This window comes from Zophobas morio, unplaced genomic scaffold, assembly GCF_036711695.1.
Source record: "Zophobas morio isolate AGI-343-1 ecotype UQ-CSIRO unplaced genomic scaffold, CSIRO_AGI_Zmor_V1 ptg000022l, whole genome shotgun sequence".
Taxonomy (NCBI): Eukaryota; Metazoa; Arthropoda; class Insecta; order Coleoptera; family Tenebrionidae; genus Zophobas; species Zophobas morio.
This window is the reverse complement of record NW_026972127.1, coordinates 3,167,862-3,178,429: the sequence shown is the minus strand read 5'-3', so window position 1 is coordinate 3,178,429 and position 10,568 is coordinate 3,167,862. Positions and strand designations below refer to the sequence as shown.

The 10,568-nt window shown below is 34.7% G+C and overlaps 1 protein-coding gene across 2 annotated transcripts; it reads left to right on the top strand.

The window, feature by feature from the left end:
• The first annotated feature begins 941 nt into the window (after positions 1-941).
• Positions 942-7,334, top strand: LOC135133611 (uncharacterized). 2 transcript variants are annotated; one of them, XM_064062067.1, is made up of 20 exons: positions 942-1,152; positions 1,483-1,587; positions 1,641-1,816; positions 2,043-2,223; positions 2,272-2,462; positions 2,513-2,735; positions 2,785-2,949; positions 2,998-3,138; positions 3,193-3,401; positions 3,451-3,974; positions 4,024-4,114; positions 4,164-4,875; positions 4,925-5,089; positions 5,138-5,278; positions 5,331-5,551; positions 5,596-6,127; positions 6,175-6,264; positions 6,313-6,495; positions 6,544-6,624; positions 6,676-7,334. In XM_064062067.1, exons 1-12 carry the CDS (start codon positions 984-986, stop codon positions 4,203-4,205), a joined length of 2,217 nt encoding a protein of 738 aa, XP_063918137.1. In that variant the 5' UTR covers positions 942-983; the 3' UTR covers positions 4,206-4,875; positions 4,925-5,089; positions 5,138-5,278; positions 5,331-5,551; positions 5,596-6,127; positions 6,175-6,264; positions 6,313-6,495; positions 6,544-6,624; positions 6,676-7,334. The 2 variants fall into 2 exon arrangements, with proteins under 2 accessions (XP_063918137.1, XP_063918136.1); XM_064062066.1 differs by having other exon boundaries at positions 943-1,152; positions 1,429-1,587.
• The last annotated feature ends 3,234 nt before the right edge of the window (positions 7,335-10,568 follow it).

Genomic DNA, 10,568 nt, shown 5'->3' with positions numbered 1-10,568 from the left:
CAAGTGGATATTTTTAGGTCAACCATATAAGTTTCTATTACAGTGATACAGTGGAACAGATCCGAAAAGCTATGTCTCGTTTTTCAAAAAGCTTTCCGAATATGCTATAAACCCCAATTCGTCTATTTTAATACACACCAGGTTTGTAAAATAATCGAAAGGAATTTTTAATGCAGATTTTTTTTAGTGATTCAGTTAGCAGAATAGGGTTTGTTTTACTGTGCGATATGAGCATCAGGATGGCTAGAGAAGAAAGTGTTGTGGATGTGTTAAGTAATTTAAAAAGGCTGAGTGATCAGGTGGCATATCTCGTGGATGATCTGCATTTGTACAAATTAAGTTATATGGTTATTTCGGAGTACATTTTTGGAGCCGAGTTGGCTTCTAATCTGACACGAGTCTATAACAACTTAAAATAACACTTATTTAGTTCTGTAATTACAAAGAGTGCTTGTGAACTAATGTAGTCCACGAAATGTGTGGTAGTGCAATGTAGCGTTGTATAATAAATAAATAATTTTGTAATAAATTTCAAAGGTGGACTCACTATTAAACAACATCACTTACAAAAAAATTGTCTAGTTTGAAAAGATCTAGGGCAAAAAATCCAGGCGGTTTCATAAACCACATCTGTAGGATTTTGTAAAATTTGAAAAACATTTACGTGAAACATTTTCAGCTGACATCAACATATCGATCGTGGGCATGTTTAGATGAAGTTTGGTTTGCGGTTTACCATCTACATAAAACGTTCAGAAAACATGAAAATAGCTACTGGCCAAAGAATCCTATTTTGCACGGAAAGTAAAAAGCTTAAATTTACGCTTTTTTCCTTAATTTTCCTCAAATATGACGATAACTCTCCCACATTGCGAGTGATAGTGGTGAACAAACCACAGACTACAGGATGACAGTCAGTGAAACAAAAAGATAAAGTTTTAAATTCATTAAAATATCTATTGTTGTCGTCTTCTTTTCTAATCATGTTGTTATGTTTTTGCTACTTCTTTTATTTATTAACATTAAGTCGAGTGTCTTTATGTCAAGATATTTTTGTGGTTAAGAACGGATCGGACCTTGTGTGTGTGACCAACAGTAGTTCGGCCCTAAGCTGGAATTATTTCAGCGGTGCCGGTGCCCAGACTAATTACGGTACATACCTATACATATCTATATAGATTACTTATTGCATTAAAATTTAATTTTAGGTACAGTATTAAAGTACTAGATATTTGGCAATTATTTTTTAGTTCTTGGGCGTAAGCTAAAGAAACTAAAAAGATTGTCAAAAAAAGATTAAAATTTTACAATTTAACTTAGAAACTAAAAGAACTGTGGAATATGTTTATTTTCCAAGCTGCCAGTTTTTATTATTTTGCTTTGTTTATTTTTACTTTCACGCTTTTTTACCACTTTTGTTTAATATAGTATCACACTATATTCCAAATTCACCACCTAACAGTTTTGACTGTGAGATCACAGATGACAACAAAACCAAAACTTTCTACGAAATCAAACCATGGGCTTTAAAAACAAGTCGGAACTCAAGCATTAGTAACGAAATAATTGTAGACAGACGATGGGAAGGCAAGTGATTAACGTACTCGAAGTCACATTTACCTATTTATCCCGATTTTTAGAAATGAAGACAATTTTCACCCCTCCTGTCTCCGGCCACGTTCCAGTTATCCATAATTTAAGACCCAATTTTGTCCTGGCCATATCTGTTCGCACTGAGCCTGCAGGTTACATTCATCTATGTAATTCTATACGCTCATCTTGTTTGCTTCTTAAACTATGGCAGTTTAGAATCAATGTAAGTAGAATTCGAAAACGTTTCGTCTAAACAATTCATAAATTAAAATCTGCCAAATAGTGAACATCTAATTCATGGAATCTTTGTCCTTCTGAGGCAAGCAATCGGAGGGGAGGTCAGGGCTATAATTTATTATTAGTGACTTCCAGTCAATAGAAATTCAATGCTCACTATTTGGCTGACTAAAAATTTATTCAAGTACCCACTAATACACATAATTATTCAGTCCATTACCTTACCTGACAGAAATTACTGGGCACATTTTAAGCTGTTTAGGAAAGGAGATGGTATATATTTGCAAAATGAAAAAGGTGATGTACATCTGCAGCGAGAAAATTACACAGATGAAATTACTGAAATGTGGATATACAGTGGATTGTCCTCCGGTTTATGGAAAATTCACGAAAGTAAGAAAATATTGATGTCAGTGAAAACCCTAAATGTATCATTTTCAGTTGACTACATTTACACGGATGAAGAAACAAATGATACTCAACTGGGACCTCGTATAGACATTAAAAACAATTTTACTTGTATTTCAATGATAGTGTCAATGTGTGGATCTTGTCAGTTGAAACTGAAATTAAAATCAGACAACTTGTTACTAAAGCAAGAAACGTATCGTTTACAAAATAAGAAAAAGAAGGTAAAATGTGTCAATTTAGTATTTTCAGTGTAAACGAAACATTGTTGCAGTGGTTTGAAATTAAATTTATAATTGAAAACATCGTTGTCGACTCAGCACATTTATTCGTTTCTACTATAGGAGGAAATAAATCAGACGATTTTTGGGCAATTGATAAAGTTAGACTTTGCCAGAAGACAGAATTTCGTGTTATAAGAACTGACCGTGAGTTTAAATGTCAGCTAGTTGAAGATAACACACTAGTTTCTTCTGCTATGTCAGAACCAAAAATTGGTAAGTTTAAAACGATAGTTTCCACTTTACTGCATTGATATCATATCAGAAAGCACCTGCCCGGAAAACACGGTTGGTACCTTTTGCGTTCCATGCCTCTGGATCTACCCGTACAACAACTGCGACAAAATCAGAGTTTGTACAGGATATAAATTAAGAAAAACTGCCTGCTGGTGTTCCGCAGGGTTCACGAATGTTCCTGGTTGTCAAGATGGTACTACTTGTGTTGCATTTGAACTATTTTAAATGAGTCAAATTTTAGTTTGTGCTGACGGGCTGTATGGACTTAGCTGCAACAAGACATGTGGAGACTGTACGAGTCGCAATTTTAACTGCGATGCAAAAAATGGTACTTGTCTTTCAACTTGTAGTAAAAACTATTTGGGGCCTCAGTGCGACAGAAGTAGTACCCGTCGTAAACTTTCATCCGTAATACTATACCGAGTAAATTTTTTAGTCGAAGTTTCACCACCTTACGATATAGAAATAAAGTGGTCAAACAACAAAGAATTATTATTAAAATGGAAAATTCTACACGGATCGAAAAGCAAAGTTAACAATTTTTATATTTTAGTGTCTAAATGTAGATCTGCATGCAACCAAACAAATATTGTTGTTAAACGTCGATTGCTTGTAGAAGCAAATACCGGCAACTTCACTTTCACAGTAAAAGTAATATACTCAGTGTTAGAAATTTCTGATGATTTATTTTTAGATTCAATTTGCTTTCGAACCTTCCACTTATTACAATGTTACGCTGTGTTCTAACAACAGTTACAGCACAAACAGCGCTTACAAAATTGACTTAAGTCCACCAGAACCACCACATCAGTACAAAGAACCTAAACTTAATTCTACAGATAGTACTATTACGATGGAACTTGAAACTACAGCTAAAAATTTGACGGTACTGATTTCAGACGATAGTGGTGAACTATATGCACACCCAGAACTAGAAGTTTTTGGATCAATTGTTAGAAATTTTTCTAAATACAGAACAGTAGCCGCCTTAATGGTTAAAGAAAAATGTGTAGTTGTTATAGGTAACGGATCTTTGGAAACACAGAATCGTCCACTGATACCAGACACTTCTTATAACATTACGTATATATTAAGTATCACCTACGGAAACAAAACTAGTTACAAAATTTATGATATCACTTGTTCAACAACATCCAGCCAACTGAAGCTTCTTAGTTTGTTGATTTTGCTTCCCACTCCTTTGGTTGCGGGATGGTTGTAAGTTGTTTTTTTTTTGTAAAATCCTTTTCATAACAGAACTTTCTAGCTTACGGGAAAAAATAAAAAAAGGAGAAATTAGCAGATTAATTCCCAGACAATTAAAATTCAGAAGTGGGGACGAAAATCCCGATATACAGGTAGGATTAAAAATCAAATAACTGTGTTCATGTTAAGTGATTATTGTAGGAACAAAATTTAGTGGGACTGGAACCATGCACGTCTATGTAAAATGTAGATGGTTACTAATTTCCGTTAAATAAGTATTTCCAAACTTACGTCAAACAAGCCAAACTGCTGACAAAGTAAAAGTTTAAAAACAACTTAGTGACGTCTTTCTGGAGACACTATTTTTCGCTCAAAGTAACCAAAAATTCTGGCATTTAGTTTACGGATTGAAATTCTCATCTCTTGTCAATAAAGTGTTCTATAGATAGATAAACGCTTTTTCCTCTATTTGTCCACATGCATTAACGAAAAATTTTCGGGAAGTTATTGTTTCACAGGTTTTTCCGAATTTCCGAAATTTGTATGACGAAATCTTTCCCACATTGAGAACGATAACGGTGAACAAACCATAGGTTACAGGATACTTAGTAAAAAAAAAAGTTTGTCATTAAAATACCTGTTGTTGTGGTACTTCTTTTATTTATTAACTTTAGCTGGCCTGTGTCAATGTTGTATTTCCTGTTTTTAAACGGAACGTTTTTGCAGTGATTTGAAATTAAATTTATAGTTCAAAATATAGGAAGCAATAAATCTGGCGATTTTTGGGCAATTGATAAAGTTAGACTTTGCCAGAAAAGAGAATTTCGTGGGATAAGAACTGACCGAGAAGCTAACTGTCAGATAATCGAAGATTACAGACTAGTTTCTTCCGCTAACTCAGAACCAAAAATTGGTAAGTTCAAAACGATAGTTTCGACTTTACTATATTGATATCATATCAGAAAGCACCTGCCCAGAGAACACAGTTGGTACTTTTTGCGTCCCATGCCACTGGATTTATTCATTCCACAACTGCGACAAAATCAGAGTTTGTACAGAGTATAAATTAGGAAGAACTGCATGCTGCTGTTCCGCAGGGTTCACGAATCTTCCTCGTTGTCAAGATGGTACTACCTGTGTTTCAGTTGAACTGTTTTAAATGGGTACAATTTTAGCTTGTGTTGAAGGTCGGTATGGACTTAGCTGCAACAAGACATGTGGAAATTGTACCAGTCGTAATTTGAAATGTGATGCAAAAAATGGTACTTGTCTTTCAACTTGTGTTAAAAACTATTTGGGGCCTCAGTGCGACAGAAGTAGTATAGTTGCCGCAAACTTTCCTACGTAATACTATAGTAAATTTTGTAGTCGAATTTTCACCACCTTATGATATAGAACTAAAGTGGTCAAGCAACAACGAATTATTATTAAAATGGAAAATATTACACGCACTCGAAAGCAAACTTAACCGTTTCGATATTTTAGTGTCTAAATAATGTAGAGATTATACATGCAAGAAAACGGATACTGTTTTTAGAGACAAGTTGTCTTTAAAAACAGTCACCAGCAACTTCACTTACAGAAAAAAGGTAATAATATTCAATGTAAGAAATTTATAATGGTTTATTTTTAGGTTAACTTTCCTATTGAACCATCTACTTATTACATGGTTACGCTGTATTCTAACAATAGCTATAGCACAAACAGGAATTACGTAATTGACCTAAGTCCACCACAACTAGCAAAAAATGTACAAAGAAGCAAAACTTACACCGACAGATTACTTACACCATTACGATAGAAGTAGAAACAAGTGCCAAAAATTTGACGGTACTGATATCAGACGATAGCGGTAACTTATATGCACATCCAGAACTGGAAATTTTTGGATCTATAGTTACCAATTTTTCTAAATACAGAAAAGTAGTCGCCCTATTGGACTGTGAAAAAAAATGTGCATTTGTTATAGGTAGCGGACCTTTGGGAACACAAAATCCTCCACTGATCCCAGACACTTCTTATAACATCACTTACATATTAAGTACCACCAACAGAAATAAAACTAGTCACAGAATTTATTACACAACTTGTTCTTCTACATACAATAGATTAGTGCTTCTTAGTTTACTGGTTCTGCTTCTCATTCCGTTGGTTTTCGCATTCTTGTAAGTTCGTAATATTGTAAAATAATTTTCATAACTAAGCTTTCTAGCTTATACAAAAAAAACGAAAACAAGGAATCAGCAAATTCATTCCTAGACAGTTAAAATCCAAAACTGAAGAGAACAATCCTGGCATTCAGGTAGAATTAAAAGTACAATAGCTGTGTTTACATTAAGTGTCATTGTAGGAACATACTTCAGTAGAACTGAAACCATCTAAGTCTAGTCAAAAAAGAAAAACTAGAAGAAATACAAAAAATGTAAATAGTTACTTAAACCCGGTTTCCCCTTCCAAGGTAATTTCTGTTAAAGATTTTCAAACTTACGTCAAACAAGCCGAAAGTGATGGCGAGCTCAATGAACAGTTTAAGGTAAAAGCTTAATAAATGGTGGTAAACTTTCTATACTGTTTCTTGTAGGCGATCAGTAGTACCGAGAAAATTTACGACGAGGTTGAAGGCAATCACTTTTTCCATTACATCGACATGACGTTTGTTAATGTAAGAAACTAAGTTACACAATTCTGAAGAAAAATAAAGTTGGTTTTATAGGGTAATGTGATCCCGAAAGCATTTCTAGTAACTGAGGTACCAAAATTGAGTGAGACACATCATTTCTGGAGGAACATTTTCGAAAGGAACGTCAAACGTATAGTGGTACTAAACTCTCAACAATACTCCAAGTGTTTTCAGTACTGGCCACAAGTGAACGAGAAACTGGAGTATGACAATATATGATAGTAACTTTGATGTTCAACTTTTGCCGTATTTAAAAGGCTTATAGAAGAAAAGTGGAGGATTTAAGTTGATTACTACAAAAATTTACCATGTTAGACATGTTTGATGTTTCTTGTTCGAAATAAGTCTACACATACTAAGAAAAAAAAGACAAAATGTAAGCCCCACCCATACCTGCCGTGATCTAAATAGTAATTAAGTTTTCATTCGTTGGCAAAACCTAGGGGCGGAGCCTAATTGCAAAATTCTCATTTCCTTGCAAAAACCATTTTAACCATATTTTAAGTTTCTTGTTAAGAAAAACGTGTTAAAATAAAATAGGGGTGGGCTCACAATTAAGGAACTTCACTTACAAAAAAATGGTGGTAGGATTATAATACTTATTTACGATTAAACATTTTGAGGTGACGTCAACACATTTCCTATATTTGAGCTTAGCTCGTTGGAAATAAACTAGGAAATAAATAAAGAAATCAAGTTTTATTATATAATACTACAACACCGCCTCACTTCCGCCACAAATTCCTCGTCCACCACAACCCACCCCGTTATCCCACCCCCATCCACCAACCCATCGCGTGCGCCTAGCCCAGCGCACCACGTACCAGCGGCCCAGCGCCGCGGTCCCAACACCGACCGGGAGTCATGCACCCGGCCAGAAAGCGTCTATCATGCAAGTCTTTCACCTGGACAGGTGTGGATCACGGCGCCTGATTGGTAAGCCTTAGGCACCCACTTCCCATTGGTCGTCTGTCTTTTGTCTTACGTTTCCACCATCATGTGGGGCGTTTTCTCCGCGGTCGAGTACGTCGCGACATCCGATCGTGCGTTAAACGCGGATTATTCCACGGGCGTCCGCAAAAACCAGCGAAAGTGGAGTGGAACCGCAACTGCGTTTCGTTTCGCCGCTGATGAATGCACGAGGGCCAAGACTGCGCCCCCGCAGACGCCCCTTCGCGATAGCAGATGTTCTCGGCACGTATTGTTGTCTCCCGGCGGGAGAGCATTGTTGTGCCCCCAAGCACACCTCTTCTTTACACCATCCACCATCGGGCGCGCTTACGTGCTCGCAGAAGAGGAAGTGCTCTAATCTGTCAAAAGTTTATGTTACTTAAGGCGAATCTGCGGCCGGGAGATGAAAATTAATATACAGGATGATATGTGTTTTGAGTAGGATAAAATTTTGGTTTGTAGGTAAACTATTCGGATTATTTTTTTGAACGTTTTTTCGGCTTTTATTATGTGCTGAAGATGTGCTTCAATTTTTTATAGCCGCAGAAGTGCCCGATAACAAACAACAAGTGAATACGAATACGAAAATACAACATGAAATTCTGACACACTCGTCTGTTAGTAATAAATTAGGAGTATTAATTACGGCTTAAGGCTGTTGCTGCACCGATCCTCTATAGGAATCATTGGTGAAAAGCTGGCGATTTTGAAGCAGAAAAGGTCAAACTGTGATTGTACAGTGTTACTTTTTATAATAACAAATACAAAAACTTAGTTCGATCTAGTTTTGAGTGTAATTGTATTTTATGGTGTGTTATTATATATCATTTGAAAAAATTAGTCTTAACTTAACAATTATTAGCCCTACCCACCCGCCGTTTGTTTTCTTAGAGGATATATCATTTGCCAAAGTTAGTCTTAACTTGTCAAGTACTAGGCCCGCCCACCCGCCCTCTATTTTCTTAGAGAGTATATCATTTGCCAAAATTATTCTTAACTTGGCAATTACTACCCACATTTCTTTATTAATATTTCAACTATAAGTTATTGTTGTAACAGGTTCATTTTGATCGTACTGACAGTGTAATAACTATTTTATTTTATGTCTCTAGAAAAAGGTCCAATAGTCCACAAGATATATTTTATATGTAAGTTAAATAATGGTTTAAAGTTTTCTCGGCGTTTTATAAGTCATAGAATGTGAAAAATAAAATCGTCCATTTCCATCTGCCTATCATCTGTCTTTCTTCTGTAGCTTGTTGGCCATTTTATTAAACAGATAATCTCCGAAACTACTAGACTGATTGTCGTGAAATTTTTGATGTAGTTTAGGAGTAGCGTAAAAAGATGGTGAAACGTTAACCAAAATTTGCCTGACCATCTCTACCAACAATTTAACCACTTCCCCGTAAAGTTTTATATAGTAAATGTTACTTAAAATAACATATATCTTTAGTCTATGAATCTACCTTTACCTTTTTTAGTTTTTATCTTAGATATCCAAAACAAAAAAAACAGAAATTTAACTAAGAAACTTAACTGTGATCTTGTAAACGTTTTAAAGTTATCAAAACCTGGTAAATCGCTATTCAAAATTGGTCTGTTTCTTCCCCTCAAAAACTGGATGACGTCATCTCAAAATTTCCCTTGTGCTTAATCAATGCACACTTTTATATGCAAAATAACGACATATTTATTTATTTATTTATTTATTTATTTATTTATTTATTTATTTATTTATTTATTTATTTATTAATATATACAGGGTGAGTCACTAAGCACGCATTTCTGGATATCATTAATATTAAAAATAGAAAAAAAAACTAAAGAGTAAAGTTATACACTCTAATTACTTTTAACTCTACACAGTGTTCTTTTTTTAAGAAATAACACATAACTTAGTTTTTTCGAGTAGAACACCCTATATATTTTTACATATTCTAATTGACTTAGGCTTTATAACCACAATTCTGTTATTTCTAAAATTTGTGTTGCTTTATTGTGGTAGAAATAAAATTGGGCCTCAATATACAAAGTGGTCAAAAAAATATTACAGCTTAATTGCAAAATCCATATTTCCTTACCAAAATTTATCATTTTAAACGTGTTTTAATTTTCTAAGAATAAAAAAAAATCATCACAATCGAGATGGGGTGGGTGGGCGGGTTTTATTCTTTGCCTTCTTTTCTTAATATACATAGTATTCATATTTCAACAACACGATACTCAAAAACTGGTTTTTAATTTCTTGTAAAGAAATAAATATTTTGCAGTTAAGCTTCGCCCTCTTGATCAACGGCGAATAAAAAAATCATCACAATTGAGATAGGGTGGGTGGGCGGGCTTATATTTTGCCTTGTTATTTAAATAAGTGTAGGCGTCTTTTCACAACATGAAACTTAAAACATGTTTAAAATAGAAAATTTGTATAACGAAATATGGATTTTGCCCTATATTGCGAAATCCATATTTCCTTGCAAAAATTTTTCTTGTTGTGAAAAGATGGCTATGTATATTAAGAAAAAAGGTAAAATATAAGCCCCGCCCACCCGCCCTGTCTCAATTGTAACGATTTTTTTTATTCGTCGTAAGTCGAGGGGCGGAGCTTAATTGAAAAATCCTTATTTTTCTACGAGAAATTACCATATGAAATATGTTCTTAAGTACTCGTGTCATATAAAGAAAACTAAATGTATTTATTAAAAAAGAAAACCAAAAGACTAGCTCCACCCATCCATCTCGATCTTAATCGTGATGAATTTTTCATTCGTTGTCAGATCAAGGGGCGGGGCTTGATTGTTCTATGCTCTATGTTTCACGTGAGATTATTTTAAATTTTTTCCGACGTCATCAGCGCTTTAGAGGGAATAAACGCACCATTTATGGTAGATACGTACAATGTAACACTAGAAATAACAATACGGCTGTGGTTTCATTAAAATTGCAGGAAACTTAATTAATCCGTCTTTGATTGG

Excerpts from the sequence above, each read along its gene's own strand:
- LOC135133611 (XM_064062066.1), top strand. The coding sequence starts at position 984 with ATGTTGTTATGTTTTTGCTACTTCTTTTATTTATTAACATTAAGTCGA. Across the intron at positions 2,736-2,784 it reads TATGTCAGAACCAAAAATTG|AAAGCACCTGCCCGGAAAAC; the intron begins GTAAGTTTAAAA and ends ATATCATATCAG. Across the intron at positions 3,139-3,192 it reads GGGGCCTCAGTGCGACAGAA|TCGAAGTTTCACCACCTTAC; the intron begins GTAGTACCCGTC and ends TAAATTTTTTAG.